The sequence below is a fragment of the Astyanax mexicanus genome, chromosome 2, assembly GCF_023375975.1.
Source record: "Astyanax mexicanus isolate ESR-SI-001 chromosome 2, AstMex3_surface, whole genome shotgun sequence".
Classification (NCBI taxonomy): Eukaryota; Metazoa; Chordata; class Actinopteri; order Characiformes; family Acestrorhamphidae; genus Astyanax; species Astyanax mexicanus.
In genome coordinates, this window is record NC_064409.1 from 34391221 (window position 1) to 34413765 (window position 22545).

The window sequence follows — 22545 nt, forward strand, 5'->3', positions numbered from 1 at the left end:
CTAATAATAATATCCCACAATACGTTCCTCCATATTGTCACCTCTCTTTGTCTGAGAGAGACTGAGAGACAAATAAAGAGAGGGATCATGTGTGGGTCACAGCTGTAGGATATTTCCAGCTGCAGTGGGTGGCTCTCTCTTTGGCCCAGGGTGACTCACAGGAAACAGCTTGACTTAAATTAAGCCTTCTTATACCCCAGTATCCCAGCATCTACTTACTTATCTATAAAACCCCCCGCTGTCAGAATTGAAAGATGAGCAGGCAAGCACTGGAATTATAGACGTGCCCTTTTCACTCAGAGACTCAATGACGCATTGCTTATATACATACATGACTTTCTCCTTTCACCTAATAATATGATCTGATCCATCACTCTATTATAAAAGCAGTCTAGCAGCTAACCTTTAATTTAAAGAGACTTACTATCTGTAGAGGTGATGATTGCCTATACATTTGCCATTGTATCTAGTCATGAGCGAATGCATAGCAACTTTAAATGCACTTCCCCTTTGAAGCGCGTTGTGTATTCTCCATCATGCATGTGTGCGTTTCGTTTCTGCCTGTCCTGTATCAGTGTTGCACTGAAAAGCATTGATATTGCTGAATGATAGTCTTATAAGATGTATTGCCACGAGTTAGTGAGTCAATCATAAACAGTCAAGCTTTGAGACTAAAGGTCTCTACATTGTTGGTCCTGACTAGGGTTGCACTGATTATTTGGCAACCAAAAATGCTAAAAAAAAAAAAATAATAATAATAAATAAATAAATAAATAAATAAAACTTAAATCTCTCTTGGTGTTCGGCCAAATTAGTAAAAAAGACTATATAATCCCTATCTAACAACGACTTGTTTTATTTAAGTCCTATTTCAGTGTTTTAAAAATAGGAATGCAGGATTTATAGGCAGCAGGGTTTTGCTAATATGTGACTGCTGAGGAACATTTAGCACTACTGAAGTAAATTCATAGTTACAAAAGCTTTTCTTAGGTTTATATATTGTGTCTTGTTAATTTCCCTGCTGGAATATTAAAAATGTTAAGTGTTTAATAAGTATTTATACATATAATGCTGGTGGAAAATACTGACCCTTGTTCGTTATTTAGCCATATTCTGTTTCAATTTGTTTGGTTTCAGCTTTGACCAAAAATGTTCTTTACTTTTGGATGTTTTAGTTTTGTCTGAAAAAGCAAAGATGATGTGTAAGACGTTGCAGACCAGCTGAACCATGGTTTGGTTTCTTAACAATGTGAAAACACTTTTTTTGCTTGGTTCAGAATTTCTGACTAAGTATGTAACAACAAAAGGAAAAAAGAACAGATTTCTCTTCAGATGCAGTACAATATAAGCGCATTACAGATACTTATCTGCTGTAACTAACTTTAGAATAGCCCTTATTTATAAACAGAAATTAAATGAACAAATTTCGGTATTTTATGTATGAGTTACCAGTCTCAAAAACTGCAGCTAACAGCTAAATGCTTTGGTTTGTTTAGGCCATAATTTTGCTACATACTTTGTGTTCCTTTATATTCTGAATGACTTCAGTATTTATTTACCATGTAAGAAAAACATAAAACATTAAATGAGGTGTTGTGTCCAATCTTTTGACTGGCACTTTATATGAAACTCCAGTATGCAACCAAATCTAACCAGACCAAATGGGTACAATCTAACAAAACCTCAAAGCAAGGTGTAGTGGAGACCTGGGCTTTTATTCACCATTATTTCATTGCCATTATTGGGCAATTATGTAAATCGTACTTGGCAAGACAGGTTGGATGAAGTACCTTTTTGCGTGTTTCTCTGCAGGAGACCCAGAAAGCCAAGCAGTTCCTGCCGTTCCTGCAGAGAGCAGGCCGTTCGGAGGCGGTGGTCGAGTACGTGTTCAGCGGCTCCAGACTGAAGCTGTACATGCCCAAAGAGACGTGCCTAATCACCTTCCTCCTTGCCGGTAAGAACCAAACGAACACTCGATGGCTTTTTCCTGTCTCCCTGCTCACATCCTGACGGCTCACCGCACACGGCTGCTCCTGGTATCATGGCACTGGAATACGAGCTGATATTCAGGTCAGGGTGCCGTACACCAGGGAATAGGAGGGCTTTTCACAGCCTCTGGTCAGACATGTCAGGCGTTAAAGTATTACTGTAACATTTTTTTTTTCTGCTTTTTTTATTTTAGTCGATGGCTACTTGCTGGCAGCATTCACTGCTTGAAAATAATTCATAGAAAAATTATTATTTGAAGTTACAGTTTCCAAGAAAGGGGCTGTAATAAAATGCTGAATGCAGAGTTTATGGAAGGATATTTAATTATTTTTAAATAGTTTACAAAATTTTTAATTATAGAATTAAAAAAAAGTATTAATTTCTAGTTCTCCACAGAGTTTTAATCACAAAACTAAAGTAATAACTTCTGTTAGTGGTTCCAATACACTAGACTTGTTTTCTGTGTGGTCACTAGTTTGCAATATGGTGTTGCTAGGTGGTTGCTATGATGTTGCCAGGTGCTTGCAATATGTATTCTAAAAAAATGCTAGATGGATTTGGATGTTGCTACCTAATTGTATCATTGTGACCTAAGGATGTACAAGTTTTTGCACTCCATTCATAAGGTAACAATCAATAAATCTGTTACCACATACAAACTATACATCTGACCAAAAAGCTGCATGCAAACTTGAATTAAACAACTTGTTTGAACCAGTGACTGTATAAAAAAGCATGGACATGGCAGTAAGTGTAAGTAAAGCAATTGCAGGTCTAGCACCTCTGCTGGCTGTTTGCAGTATAATGCAATCTGTTGGTCCAGCATTGTCCCCAAATTTACTGAGCTTTTACTAATAAAACAATACACTTACTGAACAAACTGGGTATCCAATCGAAAAATCTACCCTGAGTCTATACTGTAAACTCAATGATGGCAGCCTGAGACATTGGTCTAGGAAAAGAGGAGAGCATCTATCAAATGAGTAGGCTTGTCTAATGTGGTTGATGTGGCACAGTGGATAACACCACTGCATGCTAGTGAGCCAACACATCATGTGGGACACTGCGGTTTAATTCCCAATCTGAGTGACTGTGCTGCTCTACACCAATAAAAGTAAATGGGCAAGACTCCTAACACTACTTTGGCCCACATTTGTAATAGGAAAAACCTTGTAAGTCACTCTGGATAAGAGTGTCATCTAAATTCCATCAATGTAGCTCCGCCTCTGGTTTATATTGTGCAGACTTTCGTTGCAAATTTGACATGTACAGTTTTTCCTGTAGAGCATTAGAAATCTGCAATCACAACGTCCATGTTTTTCAGCCAAACTGTGGAAAGAAACTGAAGAAAAATGGATAATGATGAAACAAACATTTGTATACACTGCTATGGAATTTATTTGACTTTTTAAATTATATTATATTGTTTTTGTGATTGCTATAATTGCCATTGTGAGCTAGATAAATGTGATCAGTAGTGTCATATATATATATACATATATAGTATATATATTTCTATTTAGCAAAGCTCCTCTGTTTTTACACTGGTGTCGTCTCCTAATTCGGCTTGTCTGATGCGCGAGTCAGTTCTCTTTCTGTGTCTGTATGACTGTAGGGCTGCTCTTTTTATTTTCAGCTCCTGCATGCTGCAGCTTCACAGGTGGCGGTTAGTTTAAGGAGCATCAGGTCTGCTGATGCTGACAGAGGTCGCCGAGCTGTAGCAGGTCTCCTGGTCTTCACGCAGAAGGGTTCGCGCTGCTGGTGAAGGACTCAATCTGAGTTTAGTTGAAAGGCCATAGTGTCTAGCTTGGAGGGCATGCCTCTCAGCAGTCTGCCTTCTATGTGTGTGCTAGAGCTAGACACAGAGAGAGAGAGAGAGAGGGAGAGAGAGAAAGAACACAATTTTGTTTTGAAGTGACTGTAAAAGCTCTGTTCCATTAGTGTCTGTCCAGGCTAGGGCTGCACGGTGTATATACAACATGGTGTAAGAGGTCCTGTCCAATAATGCTAAAATTAAAATTATGATAGCATTAAAATAAGCTATAGAATATGTGTTTATAACTGGACGTGCAGCAATGTTTTTTTTTTTTTTAAAGGACCCCTAGAATGAAAAACTGTATTTTCTTGGTTTAATTAAATAAGTAGAATGCAGAACACAGATAAAAGCACCTAAAGAGACATATCCTGAACCTCAAAGGCAGTGTTTTGTCCTCAGTCGAAAACACAAGTACAGTGAGCTGTGAAACTTTTCATACATTATTTTTGTACTGGAAAAAAAATACTGTTTAGACTGATTAAGTCAGCAGTGACGTCCTGCTTGTACTGGTTAGAATAGTAGGTGTCGAATGTGTTTTTGAGACTGGTGCATTTAAACTGCAGAATTATTATGTGGCTCAAATCTCTCAGACCCCCTACTGAAGTACGGTAGTTTGATAATCGGATTTGTGTCTGTTTTAAAGGAGACATATTATGCGTAACTTACTTTTTGCATGCTTTTGTTTTTTCCCCTCCAGAGCCCCACTCACTAGATCATAAAAAAAAACAACAACACTATTTTAGTTTTTTTTTTTTTTTTTTTTTTTTTTTTGAGAACTTCAGACATTAGGACAGTACACAGCAGGATTAGCAAGCAGACTTTGTCTGAAGGAGGAATCTGTGGCAAGTCACTGTGGGTCAGTGGCAAGTCAGCAGATGAGGGAGGTATAAATACTTAACTCGAATAATGAGTTCTGTGCTTCTTTTACAGTTAAACGCGATGCCATTTAGCACAAGCCAATATTGTGCTGTATAATATGTCCCTTTTTAATGTGTTTTAGACCACTTTCTAAAGTGGTTGGTTGTGTAGATTTGTATCTGTTTTTAATGTGTCTCAGACCGCTTTTCAGATGTAAATCTGATACTTAAGAATATGTTAATTGACCTGGTGTAAACAGGGTCTGACAACCTAAAAATATTCATAACATTATTCAGTTATATTTGGGAATAACAAGGGAAAAATATATGCGGAAAGTTAGGAATAGCTATCTGGCTGTGAGCTATCCTGTGAGCTATCCCACTTCACTGCTAGGTATTTTGTGAGGTATGTGCTTTTCTGTGTGTTTTGGTATTTTACAAAGTAACCTGAATGGTTTCGTTTCTCACTAAGTACAGGAGATCGTTGTTGAAACCCAGATCCAGATAGCACTTGTTTGGTTTGTGTTATCCCACCACACTAATAACATCACTCAGGGGCTGCACATGAGGTCATCTGATTATTATGTTTTTGTCACACTAGCCCTGTTATCAGGAAAGCCCTTATCTAAGCCAGCTTGCAGGTATGATATTAAGAGGACTGTATCTATTGCCTTCATTAAATAACAGAACAATTCATAACAGATATAACAAATAACAGATATTAAAATGCGTCACAGAATTAACAAACGACAGAACACTGCATTTGTTTTTTTTGCTGTATTGTTTTTTGTAAGTCCTGTACAAATTCTTAAAATGCTTCTACTGTTTGCGGCTCTATTGTTCTCTGTTTGTCTGCATGCTCCAGGTTTATCCAAGGCCAGCGCAGGTCCGTATTTTTCCTGTCAGGTTGCTCCTGCAGTCGGTGCAAGACCGATCGCAGCGTGAGGCTGCAAGAGCGCGGCCTCCATTTACTCTGTTATTGAAGAGTCATTATCTGCCTCCATCCCCACCCAGAGTAATTATTTATCCCCAAAACCAAGAGGAAGGAGGGAGGTCCATCCATTCGCTGCATGAGGACATACATTCACCCCCGCTTCAGCCGTGCTTAATGGCGCGTGCCTGCACTGTAGATATTTCAATTAATTTGGTAATTTGTTTCTAAGCGTCTTCCCTTGTTTTTCCATGCTCGTCCGGTTCTTTTGTAATTAGTTTTTCCATGAGGGATTTTTTTTTTTTTTTTTTTGACTTCAGCCTTTTGCTACAGCAAGTCACTTCTGTCTTCTTGTCGTTTGCTTTCTAAGTTCTTTCCTCAGGCTCAGGCTCCTTTCAGGTAGTCTTTCTTCTGTTTTTCCTCTTTTGCTCACGTCACTTCCATCGCTCTTCCCCTCTCCCCCTCCTCCTGCATGATCACTGAAATTGTTTTATTCCATCAGGCTTATTACCAGAGCCTATTAAAGGCATTTCAGCAGCAGGTGGCGGCGGGCCTGATGAAGCCATTTGCCGTAGACCAGAGACAGCATGCAAGTTCTGTAATACACTTGCATTAGGCTGAAATGAATGCTGATAGCAACAAACTGTCGCTGCTTGTTCTTAAGCCAAGATGATTATAACTTATCTTTTTGCCTTTCTTTTTATAGTGCAGATGATTGTGCGAGGGAGCCATTACCCTGATGCTCGTGCACATTTATTGAGCCTACGTGACCTGTCTCCATAGGTCAATCTCCTTGTTTTTGCTTTGCCGCTTTGTGTGGTAATCTCTTTGTACACTTCATCTGCACAGTGGCAGCACTTTCAGCAGTGCAGTATGAAATCCAAAACATTTAAAATGATCTACTTATAATATAGGCAAGGCAAGACATTATTCTGAGAAAATGTCTAAGGCTAGACATGTACTTGTTGTTTGTGTACGCATTATGATGTGTCAATTGTGCACATCCTTTCAGGAACTAAAGAAGCACTGGGACTTGGGGTGTGCCATATCGTATCGTGCGCGAGAATATCGCCAACATTTTTGAATATCGTGAACAATATTATACCCTAAAATATTGTGCAATAACACTCACCTCTAATTATCACATCAGGGTTTTACATTTTAACTGCTGTAAGTAAAAGAAAAATTCACACTTCTCATTTCCTATTAAATTTCTACTAGAAATGTATCTTTAGATTATAATTTAGATTATATCTGTCCGGTATCATTCATTTTACTTTAATCCTGGATATATGGAGATATTTGGAGTTCTGTTACAAATCTGCTAAAATTCTTGTATTTGTTTTTACTATCTTTATTTTTTTGTCATATCGCCAGGAGTATCATTATCGTGTTAACACCATGAAATATCGTGATATTATTTTAGGGCCATATCGTCCACCCCTAACTGGGACCATTTCTGCATGTAGAGGTCATACTAGAGCAACAGCCATGTCTCATGCTATTCGGGTTCTTTGCTTTAGGTTCTGGTCAATTATCAATAAGTTTCTATTGTAATCTTTGGATGTTTGAATGCTGTCATCTCTCCTGACTGCATTGCTGCCACGGCTATTCTGTTCCAGCTTCCCTGAACCCAGCTATTCACTGTACAATTCCAAGTCTGAACGCTGAGCCTGACTGTTAGCATTTTGGCTAAGCCGTTCAGTTCTTGCTAAGTCCAGCTGTTAGTGTTAGAACTAACTTGCTTCAATCATTCGGTTCCTGGTAGCACTGTGGCCCCACCCTTGTTGAGCCTGGCTGTTAGCATCTTTTAGTGTCTAACTTTCTCCAACCTTGCTCAGCCCAAATGTTATAGTTGTGGCTAAGTCTGGCTGTTACATTTGGGACAAACCTGCTCCTGCTCTAGTATTTTAACTGCTGTTTCTCATTGCAATGCAGCTCCAACTGCCCTGCTGAGCCTGTGTTAGCATCGAGATTAACTACTGTATTTTTTGGACTATAATATTTATATTTTCTCAAATATAGTAAATACGCCTTATAATCCGAGACTCGAGAGTGGAGCCTGTATTAGAATTAGCTGCTAAGTGCCAATTAGATCTTTCACCCTTTAGAGGTGAGTATATCAGACTGTAGCACTGCTGGAGCAGCATTAGCATTACCTGCTAACCTCGCTAAATGCTAGTTAGCTCTTTCATCATTCAGAGGTGAGTATATCAGACTGAAGCCTGTGTTTTTACCATGTTAAAATGAGCTATGTGTGATGAACCACTATCTAATATCACCCTGGGTTACTGGAACACCGGGGTTCCTCAGTGTAGCTTTAAAAATAATGCGCCTTATAATCTGGTGCTCCTTGTGTATTAAAATAGACCAGAAAATAGATGATGCATCTTATAATCTGGTGCACTTTATAGTGCAAAAAATACGGTAATCTGTGGATCCCAGCTATTATTTCTGATAGCATTGCAGCTCTAGCCTTGCAGAGCCTGCCTGTTAGCATTGTGGCTACCCAGCTACAAAATTCCACATTTTTAAACGGGCTGTTTTTATATGGTCAGTGTTATCTTGTCTGCTCTCTAGAGGACGCCTCCAGTAAAGCACATGTAGAACATACAGTAGACTAAGCAAATATGTGAACAGTTATGCTGAAGATGCAGACAGTTGTCTGTTTGAACACTTGGCCAAGCAGCACGCATATTTCTAGCCTTAGCTGTCTGTGTAGGCAGCATTCGAGCCCATAATCAGTATACATGTATATACGTTCCATGTTGAAGCCCATTCCCAGCACACGCTGCCAATTAATAGCACTCATGGCCTGAAGTGGCAGAGAGGTCCGATAATGCCAAGACCCCGATGAGACAAAGCGCGAGCACACAGTGCTTTCATTCACTCATGCTTTCATTACGCCTCTCAGACTCCTATTAATGTTGCCATGGAGGAGGCTTCCCACGGGCGAGCTGGCAAAGGTTAGCACGTTAAAACACAGAAATCCCCCTCCCTCCTCCAGACTTTTTTTTCCCCCTTCCTTTATGATTTTTTTCCCTTCTCTCGCTCCCTTTCCATGTTTACATATCCATTTTCTTACATGACTTGCTGTATGCATATTTCATCTTACCACAGGAATGCACTTCTCCCGCTCAATGAAATAAACATGTCGAGACGCTGGAGTGGCTGCTTGGCTGCAGCAACAGCAGATGAGAGCCGTTTGATGCTGCTTGCTTTACATGAGCTAGTTGCTGTGGACCCTGCAAACTTGTCACCTTGAAACCCTTGAAGTATTTTTGTTTCCTCGGCCGCTTTTGCCGATGCGATTGAGCGTGTCATGTGGTACTAAAGGTCGTCATAATACTAGAATTTTGATTTTGATGGCAGTACCAAGTTGAAGTATCATATGACATCCTTGGTCACATCAGCAAAGGACACTAAGGTTGTCAAGGGATACAGAAGGCACGTCGTGTTTTGAGAATTTTGATTACAAAGCCAGTACCAAGTGTAGTAATATAGTACTTGATACCAAATGAATTAAAGCCTCCAATTTAGTATTTTGTTCTTTGACCAGATTGGGTACCAGTATGTTGTGTGTAGGAGAAAAGTAATGCTGTACAGTTAACTCCAAGCTAGGACTGTATGTGAAATATATACATATATATATATATATGTATATATTTCACCTTTCAACTGAATTACTGAAATAAAGTAAAATTTTTTAATTATATTAATATTTTTTCTATACCCTAGTGTACGTTCTTTTCAGACAAATTGGCATATTTTCTATTGCTTTTTTTTCTATTGCTTTTCTATAGCTTTTGGTAATGAGTGTTGTAAAAGTAAATTCTTCATTACCAGCTTTAATTTGAAAAGAATCAGGACGGAGATGTGAGGAACCTGTTTGGAGAGTGAAGTTGGTGTGCGTAGTTTCACTTTGTGTTTATTTTTGCATTACCTTGTCTTGCCTTTTTTCTTCTTTCTTTCTTTTTCTTTTTTTATGAAGATGTGTGCGGCTGTGTGTGCTGTTGCCTTCTGCTGAGGCCAGCTGTGCATCTGTGTGTCCTTAGCTACACCCCTGTGCTCGTTCTCTTGTGCTGCAGTCAGAAACTTCCCTCATCAGAGCCAAGCCCAGGCAACCCACCCTAGTTTCAGAGACCTCACTTCCTTCTTCCGGCAGGGAGAGAGAGATTAGGAGAGTACGAGGGAGAGGAAGAGGGGGAAACTCTGCTAGTCCTTGCTAAAGCAAGTAGGAGAGGAGTGGAGAGAGAGGTAGCTGAGATGCAGACATCAAAGTGTTCTGTGGGGGCTGAGGGACTCTGAGATGTGGATGTGGTGGGTGGGGGTGGGGGCTCCCTCTGTTTCTGGGCCGACTTTCTTCCCACTGCAAGTTTTAGAGGCTTCAGAGCCTCGCTCATGCAGCGCAGTGAGCTCAGGTTCTGCTGAGAGGAGGCCAGCCTGCAGTTGCGGCTGAAGGCGTAGATGTTTGCGCTGTTTTGCACTCATGGTGAAGTTTACTTGGATTCAGAGCACAGGAATTCAACAGCCTGTACTATAATATATGGGTGTTTTTGGATGGACAGTTTTTATGACTTTGGTTAAAGCAATGAGAATGTTCTCTTTTTATTGCTCATGATATTTCAATGTCATCCTGAAGAGTTTTTGGATGAGGCTCTAAACTAAAGGACTCTTCATATACAGATGAGAGTGATTTCAAGGACGCAGCTGAGGTATCCTTCATTGCTTCCAGTTGCCCACAGTTCTTTGTGCACATAAGATGCAAAGAAAAAAAAATAGCACCACAAAATTGGGCCAAAATGGCACGAATGAAGGACCCTGCTGTAAAACTTATTTTCTGTGAGGAAAGGAAGCATGAGTTTCATGTTGCAGTCTTAAGTTTTTGGTGCTGTGCTTTTAAACACACTCTTTTCAAGGGGATACCATGCACAGGCACAGATATTCATTGTACGAATTCATTTTTTTTAACTCACTCATTAGGACTCCTCCCTATCACTAGTGATGCCCCATCACCAGGGGAGGGTGAAGACTAGCACATGCCTCATGTGATACATGTGAAGTCAGACTCTGATGCAGCATTGCCGAGTAGTATTACAGCGAACACGGAAGAAAGTGCAGCAACTCAGTTCTGATACATCAGCTCACAGACGCCTTGTGCTGAGCGGCATCACCCTTTGGAGTGATGTGGGGAAAGAGCGCCATCTACCCACCCAGAGAGAGCAAGGCCAATTGTGCTCTCTCAGGGCTCCGGTAGCCGACACTGGCAGGAGACACAGGGCACAATTTGTAGCTGCAACAGATTTGAGATTTTCTCAACTTCATGCAAATTAATTATGGTGTGATGAAGCGCCATTGTGCACTGATTGGCTGAAACTTCCTACAGTACTTTGTTTCATATCCCCATTAGTGTAGTTCTGAACATAACAGAGATGACTATAGTCTGATTATACTGTAGTATATGATGCATATTTGCTCAAATACAGGTGTAGTTTAAAGAAAATGAAACATGAATGAAAGCAGCCGATGGCTCAATCGGTAGCTTGCTAGAATAGTTTCTGTGCAACCTGGAAACACCATATGAACGCAGGGTAAGTGTATGGTGCTAAGCAGTGGTTTTAAACCATTTTTCTAGAAAGCTACCTTCCTATAGTGTTTTTTTTTTTTTCTTTTTCTTTCTTTTTCTCCAACCCAACCCTTATTCACATCCTGTACCGGATCTTTAGTGGATAAAGATGCCATTCTATTACCGTCAGAATTACCATTTCTATTGTAAAGATCAATATGACACAGATTCTGATCTTTATACTGTGTATAAAATGTGTCTTCTGATTAGTATGTTTTAGCCGCCTTCAATCTTATCCTGTTATCTTTCCTGCAAAAACTAAATGTCTTTTCAGGAAGTGACATTCAGCAGATGTCTTAAGTGACATTTGTCATTGTGTGCTGGTGTGAGGGACTGTTAGGGAGGTTTAGGTGCTGTAGTTTGAGCGAGGCTTTCACTGCATCGCTGCAGCTTACAGTGAATCACTATTCCTGGAAAAACAAAATCGGTAGTGCTGCATTAGCTGCCTGTGTGTGTGTGTGTGTCAGAGAGTGTGTGTGTGTTCTCCTTCAGAAAAGATGCTTTTAGAAAACGAATGCAGGATCATTTTGCTCAATCATGTCCCTCTCATGGGAATGAGTTCATTAGGAATTTCTCCCATCATTTTCCGTTTTTGATTAGCAGTCGCTCTTCAGAAGGTTATGAATTGTAAAGTGTGTGTGTGTGTGTGTGTGGATTTCCTGCTCTTCAATAAACATGTAGCTAGTGTTTTCATTTTAGCATAGGCACTAATCCAATGCAGTGTTATTGATTAAAAAGCATACACTTAAACAGTAGGGATGCCCTGATCCATTCTAGGTATTTTTTTTAATAGATCATTATCATTATTTAAAGCAAATCCAGTTCCCTCTAGCTCCTTTATTGAGGAACTTCTCAGAAGGCAACGAAACAGTTTGTGCTACTGTTACATTGGGAATAAAAACTTTTTAAATGTAGTATGTAATCCTCCTGTGCTTTGACTGTTCATAGCATTGTGCTATCCTCCTGTTGCCTGTGCCCATTTTTTTTTTCGAAAACTTCTTTAGACAGCGTTCATATGTGACCTTATTTTAGTGAACAAGGACTATAAGAACTGTAGTGAGAAAGCACCTGACACCGAAAATCTCTAGCTTTACACTACACGTGTCAAAAGGACAGTTCTAAAACAAAGTCTGGGCATAAAGTTCATATGTAAAAATGAGTTTCATAAAAAAAAATATAATAAAAAAAAATCTTGTGTAAAAAAAAAAAAAAAAAATTGAGTGTAGCCAAGCCAAGTGTCGAAATGGCTTGAGGAGCTTAATATCATACATATCTACTGTTTTCTATTGTTTTGTACGCACAACCAAACAAACCAGTATGATTGTACTTGAAGATGAAGATAATAGACCCAACATGTAGTGTGAAAAAACACTGTACTGGTCATGTTTTACTACACCCAAAATCCATTTCACCCCTGATTCCTCCTTTAACAGCACATCTTATACTCGGGTATGTTGTGGGCTTTTATTGGTTATAGAAACACAAAGATCATGTCACTTTATAACGACAGCCAGCATAAAGGTTCCCTAACCAATTGGGCCAAAAAAAAAAAAAAAAACGTATTTATTTTAAATTTATTGAGCGTATTATTTATTTGTTAACATTTAAGAATGTGAACAAGCCTCATTTCTGAATGGTGCTGTAACACTTCAGTCTTCCAGAATTGCTGTTACCTGGAACATGCTGACGAGTTCTAGGCCTCAGAGCACTTCCACACATTACGTGCTGTCCTGAGTGGTTTTGATTATGGTGCTACAGTTGTTTTTATTTCTGAAGAATGGCCTTGAATGGATTGACATGCACTTAGAGGGATAAGAAAGGTTGAGTCATACATGTGTGTGCTGCCATTTTTCATAGAGTTACAGTGTGGAGAGGATCTGGGGAGCAGGAACATGAGGTACAGTTATGCAGGAACTGCAGAGCTTATTTTTAACCGTTCATGTTTACACCTACTGGCAAAAGAGGCTAGAGCCTCACAGACATCCCCTCTGCCCCGTGAAGAGCCTGTTAAGATTTACGAGAGACGTTTGATGTGTCTCTCAGCAGGTACGTCTTCCTTTTCCTCTCGGAATGTGAAGTGACTTTCTTACTCAGATGCGAAAGCGCGCTGTGTGGGAGAGATCAGTTAGCGGACGCATTCCCGCACATCTCGGAGATGAGCTGTAGGTGTGTTTTTCCTGGGAGCAAATTAAGTGTGTATGTGTGTGTTTTGCTTGTGCACACTTGCGCCCACTTATATGTATGTATTCAAAGCATATTCATGCATCGCTATCGTAACCGCCCTCCGGCTGTGTGTAATGTTTGTGTATATGTGTAAAAGTGTGTGTCAGAATGAGGGTTTCTGTCTTGGATAGGGTAAAGTGTGCACAACTGGCCATCTGCTGTAGTTACGAGTTTAATAACGTGCTTATTTAATTAGTGACCATGTGACCAGTCACTGGTGTACATAGATGAATCTTTTGCTGATTGCTCTTTAGAAAGTCTTATACTGTCCTTATCAAAATCTTAAGACCAGTTAAAAAAAAAAAAAAGATAGAGCTTTACAATGCTAAAAGAAAAAATAGGAGCTAGAGACAAAAACATTTGAGCAGCCAATTTATTGAAAACTGCATTTGCACTCAAACTTGGCTTCTTTTATCATATCAAAAGTTAAAATCACAGCCTTTAAAAGCCAAAATCGATGCAAAAATGTGAATTCCATGTTATTTTCTGTGAAATATTCTCACTGTCAAGACAATGACGAGTCACAATGTATCAGATTTTTTGTGCTTATTATATAGAGAATTGAAATTTAAAACAACACAATCAATGGTATTAGATTAATGCCCCCAACACTTCGCCCCCAACACTTCGCCCCCAACACTTCGCCCCCAACACTTCGCCCCCAACACTTCGCCCCCAACACTTCGCCCCCAACACTTCGCCCCCAACACTTCGCCCCCAACACTTCGCCCCCAACACTTCGCCCCCAACACTTCGCCCCCAACACTTCGCCCCCAACACTTCGCCCCCAACACTTCGCCCCCAACACTTCGCCCCCAACCCTTCGCCCCCAACCCTTCGCCCCCAACCCTTCGCCCCCAACCCTTCGCCCCCAACCCTTCGCCCCCAACCCTTCGCCCCCAACCCTTCGCCCCCAACCCTTCGCCCCAACCCTTCGCCCCCAACCCTTCGCCCCCAACCCTTCGCCCCCAACCCTTCGCCCCCAACCCTTCGCCCCCAACCCTTCGCCCCCAACCCTTCGCCCCCAACCCTTCGCCCCCAACCCTTCGCCCCCAACCCTTTTCAACAACCATCACAAGTAAGAGAGGGATCTGGCCTAGACATGAAGATATCAGAAATCAATCAGTCAGTAGTATTGTGTAGAACTTAGATGGGAGGTTTTTTTTATAAGGTATGTTCTTGACTTAGTGTTTGTTAGGTCCCGAATAACTTGTATCTTGTTGCTGCTTCTTATTATAAAGACTGGCCATTTTTCATCAAGTTCCAAGTGACGTCTTTTTTTTTTTTTTTTTTTTTCTTGCATCCTCCAAATATAAACACTGCCTTTCATCTGTATATTTCTAAACCACAAAATCTGTATTTTATGCCCTTTACATTCCAGGTCACATTGTGTAACCTCACAGCTTGTGCTGTGTGGCCTGAGTTCCTGTGCTGCATACTATACACGTATTTGTGTTTTTGAGGCGTCTGTGATTTTAGTGGAAATTACTACTTCCTCTTGCTGATTGTGATTGGCAGCGCGCACACACACACTCGCTCCCTTCCCACTTGTATCCCCCCCGCCCCACAACTTCGCCACTCTCGTCTCTGCCTCTGTTCCCCTGATGAAGGGAAACGGAGCGAAAATGAATAAGACAGTGAGAGAGAGGGATAGAAAGAGAGAGAGAGAGCGCACACTGGTAGTGCAGAAAAAGCTGTGCTGCAGTCCCTAATATGAGTCACTCGCTCATATTAGCTCAGAGGAGATGAGGGCATCGCTGACATCTGCGCTCTTCTGTTATTCATCTATACATCCGTATTCTGTAGCTCTCTAACACTCTAACAGCCACGTGCTTCTGCTGCCTTATTTACACTTGTAACATTTCTATTTCTTGACGTTGAGGCTGCTGGGAAGTTTGGGTTTAGGGGAGTAATGATAACTTCCTTGGGATTTCTTGCCCTGCCACAGCTGAGCTAGATGGGAGAGGCCTTAGTTGTACTTGATGGTGGGCAATAGGAGAATTTATTATTGTTAAACTAATTGTGATTAAGAGCATGGCATACTTGTCAGCAGTACTTGTAGAAGACTGAATACCTACGCACTTCCTTTCAGAGAAAACGTTATTCCTGTTTATTTGGATTTAGTGCAGTGTGATAAGAATTATTGGAAATTAAAAAGACATTTAATAGTATTGTTACAGATGTGCTGCTGGTGGTGCATTTTGTGTACTCCAGTTTTATCAGAGACAGTTATTGTAAATCATTAAAAATGACTTTCTGTACAATTCTGGGTTAATGCATCTCTAGGAATCCCCCCCCCCCCCCTCCCCCCCTCTCTCTTTCCTGGTATTTTATCAGTATAGCTGTGGCATTTCTGTCTGGATGGGTTATTACAGTATTTCGGGGCAGTAGGGTTATCCACTGTGAGATCCACGTTTAAATGTCAGATTTAAAAGTACGCTTAAAGCCAGTAGTGACTTATACAGTAGATAGCTATAACATTAAAACCACTGCCAGGTGTGGTGAACATTTATCTTGTTAGTGACATCTTTTAAAGGGTGACGTCTACATAATATTAGACAGCATGTAAACAGTCTGTTCTAAAGGCTCATGTTTTGTAGATAGGGCTGCCTGGTATTGAGGGGAAATTGGCATTATAATGTTAATTGTCCATTTAATTTATCTGTGAGATCCAGTGAGACCAGTATAAAATTTGACACCTCATCCAATTATTTTTTCTTCCCCTACATTGTAAATGAATGCTCAAGTCATCCATACTATAAAGCAGGGGTCACCAATCTTGTCCACATTGGGCCGGTGTGGGTGCAGGCTTTCATTACAACAAAGCTGTGGCACACCTGATTCCACTTGTTCAATCAGCCTCAGTCTCAGTCCCCAAACAAGTGGCCACCCATAGAGGGTGTGCCCGTGCCTGGTTGGAATGAAAACCCGCAACCACAGCGGCCCTTTCTGGACTGGATTGGTGACCCCTGCTATAAAGGGACACATGAGGATTCATGTAGTTAAGTTAAAAGTGTTAAGAAAACCAAAAAACTCTGTGAAGCAATTAGCTGGCACTTCTCTCGGGTGCGTTTAACTTTGGAGTGGTCCTGATGAGAGCCAGGTTCGTCATAACAGTTTTGATAGTCTGTGCGACTGCACTGGAGGATATGTTAAAAGTTAGTGATTTTTTTTTTCTCTCTTTCTCTCTAACCCTTTTTTTTTCATCATTTTCCTAAAGTATTATTTGTTTTTGCTTAGCTTAAGTTTACGTGTAATGATATGGATGCCAAAAAATATGTAAATAGTAATAGACAGATATATCCTGCTTCTGGTAGATAGATGATGGGAATCGTGCATTATATGAAAACAGCAGATTTTCCTTTCCTTTTGCTTTGATTAAATTTACATGTGACTATTGTCCATTGCCAACATTGCAGTGACTATGCTGAATTTTTTATATAATTTGTGGCCTAAAAATGGGCATGTATAAGAATTTAGCTTCTTATTTCAAATTAAGGGTCAAATTGTGTTTGCTAGACAACTAGGATGTTGGAGCATCACCAAAAAAAAAAAAAAAATATATATATATATACAGCTGTCAGTATGATCTACTGCTAATGCCTTGGATCTAGATACCAAAAAACACTATCAGAGCCGTGGTTTATCAGTTGATCATTGCTTGTCATTAATTGTAATTCTAATATCAAACTCTTAATATTTTACATTATTTTTACCATGTACTTTCACTATTACCTGAAGAGCTATCTTACTTTATTTTTTTTCTTTGTGGCAAATTTCTGCCCCATAAAGACAAAGTAAAGCTCCGTTTAACTACATCTCCATTCCAAAAGAACGAATCCGTTCCTAATCTCCATTTCCATAATACTTCAGTAAGCATGTTTAAATTACCGCACATTAGTGTGAGAGGGTCAGGGCTGTACGCTCCTCATCTAAGACTAACACAGCACCTGCACCGCATTAGGAACTTTCTGTAGAAAATCATTGAAAGGAATGAAATGATCGCATTTGCATATGAATGAATGTTTAATTTCAGCTCGAATCACAAGATCCCACCCGTTACAGGAGAGAGGGCGCGGGATTGGTTAGTTTCTCTTTCACAGTTCAAGCCCCCTTATTTGTAGCGCAGGCTAGGAGAAGCGTGCCTGTTCTGCTTTATTTTCTTACACATCTCTGCTGTACTTGCTGTTTTTCCCTCCATCTTTTGTTATATTTGTCATTGTAATTTCACGTGTTGGGTAGAATTCTATGCAACGTCTATTACAATCGGCCTCTATCTCCTGCGCGCTCTGCGTTTTAGTCTTCACGCAGCCGTGTGGAGCAGTGATGGCTTGTTCACACTGCATGGCTTTTCAGTGAACTCGAGCGTGCCTTTACAGGATCGTGACGCTTTTTGGTTTGCCCTCGGCTGCTTGACTAATACGGTTTCAGGGAAGGGAAAAAATAAAAAAAGAACAGACCCAATAAAATCACCCAGTGTCACACAGATTAGATAATTTTCTGGATCATAAATGCTGTATATATTTGTCCTCTTCCTCCTTCATTTTGGTGTGTACATTTTCTTTTACCCACGGTTTAGAGAATGTAAACCCTGGAAGTAAAAAAGAATCCTTGGTTGATTAGCATGGGTGACATTTATTTGATTCCTTTTTTTCTGATTGAACGAGCCAGGCTGAATGAGATGGGCTGCCGTGTTCTGCTTGGCTTGACTTGCCCGGTGGAGAAGCTCCATTTTTCAGGGGCACTGAGTGAGTTGATGGCGATTTGAAGTCATTAAGCCTCTGGGAAAGAGAGCGGCTGCTGAATGCGCAACCTTTCTCACGGAGCTGAGGCTTTTCAAACAGAGGGAATTTCCTAAGAACTCTGCGTCTCAGGCTGACGAGAAGCAAAGGCGTGAATAGTTAATATACTGTGTTCTGCTGTTTGCTCTGTGCAGTGTGTGTGTGTGTGTGTGTTTGCTAAAAAGTGCTCTCCTGCAGCATTTTTCTTTGCAGGGATTAGGTGTTGGTTGGGTATTTGTGGGTTGTTGGTGTGTGGGTTCATATGTTGTGTTAATTATTTTGGTTCGGGCCTGGCCCTTGTCACTCTGAAGCAGTTAAATGAATCCTGAGTCCCTGAAAAATTGCGCTGCTGCCGTTTGTGGAAATCGCCTTCCTCCTTAGAGCAGCCGGACGCTTGGAGCAATATAAATGCTAATCTAGAGACGATTTACTGACTATTAAGAGGTAATTGAGTTGTTTAATTTTGCTGCTGTGGAATACTTTGGAATGGGTACATTTTGTTATATTCGCTATTCTTTGCCTTGCATCAGAAGGAGAGCTGTCTGTGGATATGGACGAGAGAGCTGACACTGTGGAGGAGCTGGAGGCTTAATTATTCCTTTATTTTCTTGACTGGCCAAGTGTTTTACTATGAGTGTTGGAAGGCACTGTAGTCACTTTTGTTGGTGTTGCTTTTTCTCTGTATAAAGATCTAATTTGATAGTCATTGCACTACCAAGAGCCTGGTTTTCTGTGGGCTACATTCATATTACAGACCTTTATTTTACAGAATCATTTGTTTTTGGTTTTGTTCAGCTTTGATTCTGCCTTCTTGACTGGTCACAAGAATACATTTGAGTTACCTGTATATGTCCTTGAAATGCCATGCATGCAAATGACACACTTTAGTATCTCGGCCGCATTACGTTTTGCATGCAGGGAGGATGAGCAGCTTGTTGACTTACATGTTTAGGTAGTAAAGGTGTAATACAAAAAAAGGTTTCTAAAAAAAAAAAGGTTTTTGAAGAATGGGACTATTTGTTTGGGCTGTGAAATGCTCAGATGAAGCTTTACAAGCTTGCTTATAACTTTGCTATAAAGCCACTAAAAAGTCCCTGAATTTCTGTGAGCAATAAGCTCTGCTGTATTGGCTGGTTTACATCATGACTATACATAGCAAACCATTTCAATGCTTACAGTAGCATAATGAGTTTTTTTTTTCCTCAATAGAACTCAAGGTTATAAGCACTCATTTATTAACTTTTAGCCTAACACCCTCTTGCTTGCTTTCCTGGATTTGGCTTCTCAATGCATGTGCTTTTAATTTCCCCTCATGGTATTGGGGTAGCTCTACTGTGAGGTAGCCCAGTTTGCTTTTGAACAGCCTTTGACTAAAGAGCAGATGGTCAGCTATCGAATATTTACTTGCTTTACAACTTTATTGCAGAATTTGAATTACCGTTCAATGGTTTCCTCATGGCTGGTGGAACCTGGCAGTGATGTGCAAAATTGTCTCAGAAAACTGTCAAAAAGAAACCAAGAAGTATTCTCTTAAAGTGTTTGAATCAAAGCAGTGTGTTTGTGGTTCATGCTACGGTGACGTGCCAAATCTCATGTGACTATATCCCACGGGTGTACCATATTGTATCATTTTTGATCATTGTTAATCGATATATATATATATATTTCAGGGCCATCAGGGAACAAGTTTGAAACAAAAGAAAAATTCACACTTAAGTCATTTTGCATTAAACATCTTTTATTTATTTAACTTCAGTCCTGGATATATGGAGTGCATTATTAGTATCATGAAATGTTGGATCATTGACCACTTTCACTTCTGTCAATCTGGTAAAAATCTTAATTATCTTAATCTTAATTATCATCATTATATATGAAATTATTAATTTACAGCCACACAGTCCACCCATAGTCCCATGGAAGTTATAGAACTGTGCTTACATGCTTACATTTCCTTTTTTTTGGCATGTCACTATCAAAAACGTTCACACTGAGTCTTGTGTGATTTATGTTGGTGCTGCAGCATGTGTGTGTGTGCTCGGGTTGTTTGGGGTGTATGGTGTTTTTTTGCAGACGTACTGTATATGCAGGAGCCGTGAGTGTCCAGTATTGATTAGCTCACTGAAGGAGCGCAGTGGGATATTAAGGGCTGTGCTGCTTTGTTAGCATGAGGTTAACAGGTGCAAGCTGGCGTTGATTCTTTCTGCCGCAGTCAATAAACGTACAACTTAGAATGAAGTGCTCTGTTAGGCTTTGCTAGAGGTGTGTGTGTGTGTGTGTGTGTTTGTGTGTAAGAGAGAGTGCAAAAAAAGAGTGCGAGTGATCGAGTAAGCAAGCGGCTGAAAGGCAGGAGGAGAGATGCGCTGCGAGACTGTGTACATTCGCACACATCAGTGGAGGGCTGCTGCAGATGCTGCAGCAGGTGGAGTGTAGTTTCCAGGACTCTTCCTGCTGCTCTCAGAACTCCAGCGTGTTTAAAGCTTGATGTGGAGACAAAGGCGTGCGGGTGTGATTGAACTGATCCGGGTGTGAAGATGTTCGCTGGAGCTCTGCAGCAGCCCAGCTGTACCCGGCATACTGAGTGCTCCACATGCCTCTCCTCTTACCTTGTGCACTGCTGCCGCACACTGCTGTGCTCCACACGTCCATAACCAGCTCATGGAACAGCCCTGCAGTTCCAACATGGTCAGCGATCAATAGAAACAAGCAGGGCAGCACGGACCAATATTGTCACGTGCTGCTAGCCGCTGAGTTCAAAGCTCAGTTAGCTTGTTTTGCATTTATTTCTTCCTGTCTAAAGCTGTAACATATAGAACAGACCTGCACCAGCATGTACTCCTTCATGCATTTTGACCTTCTGGGTACACTTGTACGATTTCAAGTTTTTTAAAAAGCATACAGCTCTGGAAAAAAAATAAGAGAGCACTTGATGAGTTTCTTTGATTTTACCAAATTTAAAACCTCTGGAATATAATCAAGAGGAAGATGGATGATCACAAGCCATCAAACCAAGCTGGAACTGCTTGAGTTTTTGCACCAGGTGTGGCATAAAGTTATCCAAAAGCAGTGTGTAAGACTGGTGGAAGGAGAACATGCCAAGATGCATGAAAATTAAAAAAATCCAGGGATATTCCATCAAGAATTGATTTCTTAACTCTTAAAACTTAATGAATATGAACTTGTTTTCTTTGCATCATTTAAGGTCTGAAAGCTCTGCATTTTTTTTGTTATTTCAGCCATTTCTCATTTTTGCAAATAAATGCTCTAAATTACATTTTTTTTACTTGGAATTAGTGAGAAATGTTGTCTGTATTTTATAGAATAAAACAACAATGCTTATTTTACGCAAACATATACCTATAAATAGCAAAATCAGAGAAACTGATTCAGAAAGTGAATTGGTCTCTTAATTTTTCTTCCAGAGCTGTATCTCAAGTTTGTCTGAGTGTGTGTACTGCTTCTCAGGCTGATTTATGGCCATAAACTATATTTGCTTATACAGCGTGCTATCTATAGAGCACTTTCCTTCATTTTCCTACAACTTTCATATACAATTGTCTGATTAGTATGGGTGTGATTTTTAGCAGCTTTTGATTTGGTGGAAAAGGTCAAATAGCTGTTTTATAGCATGTTTTGTATGAGAAATGCAAAATCTGGCTTCACTCACCATGTCAAACACATGGAACCTATGTGACCTCTACAGTGGTAGATTGGTCGATAGTGCAGGCGTCAAGCCAATTAAACCGCAGAAAGTATGCCAACTCGTAAATTTGCCATGGTGCTTTTGGCTATGTAAAACACCCACACATTGTTTCGCAGGATCATTTTTGTCTCCTGAGCCTCTCAGGCCCATTTTTTATGTGGGTTTGTTTCTGTATTTAACTTAAAATAGACAAATACTGCTCAGTGCCGTGGTGTCAAAACATTGTGTGCATACTTGTCCTCTCTTTAGAGATGAGGGATGACATAATAGATGGTTCCTTCAGTTTTTAAATACATTTTCCTGTCAGTGTCGCTAGCAGCAACCATAATTTTGTGTCATGAATTATTTATTTAATGGTTTTGTTTCTTTTTTTTATATTAAAATAATTATTCCCAATTAGGCTTAGACAATTAATTAACCCACCCAGGATTTGAAGTCACGATCCTTGAGCCATAGTGTCAGTGTCTTTTTTTTTTTTTTTTTTTTTTTTGGGCCTTTTGGAACCCATTTTTTATTTATTTAAATTTACATTGCTCAGTTTCATAACATCTACTGACAGTCTCTTAAAAAGTCAATTGAAAAGCCTATTGGTCCCAATTTAACCAGCAATTTTTAAGTG

At 40.1% G+C, this 22545-nt stretch overlaps 1 protein-coding gene across 1 annotated transcript in view; it reads left to right on the top strand.

Annotated features, from left to right (window-relative positions):
- Positions 1-22545, top strand: part of snd1 (staphylococcal nuclease and tudor domain containing 1) — a 276271-nt gene that overhangs the window by 75792 nt on the left and 177934 nt on the right. The window contains exon 15 of the mRNA XM_022671391.2: positions 1813-1954. Within this exon, the coding sequence (XP_022527112.1) occupies positions 1813-1954 (142 nt within the window). The remainder of the gene's footprint in view (positions 1-1812; positions 1955-22545) is intronic.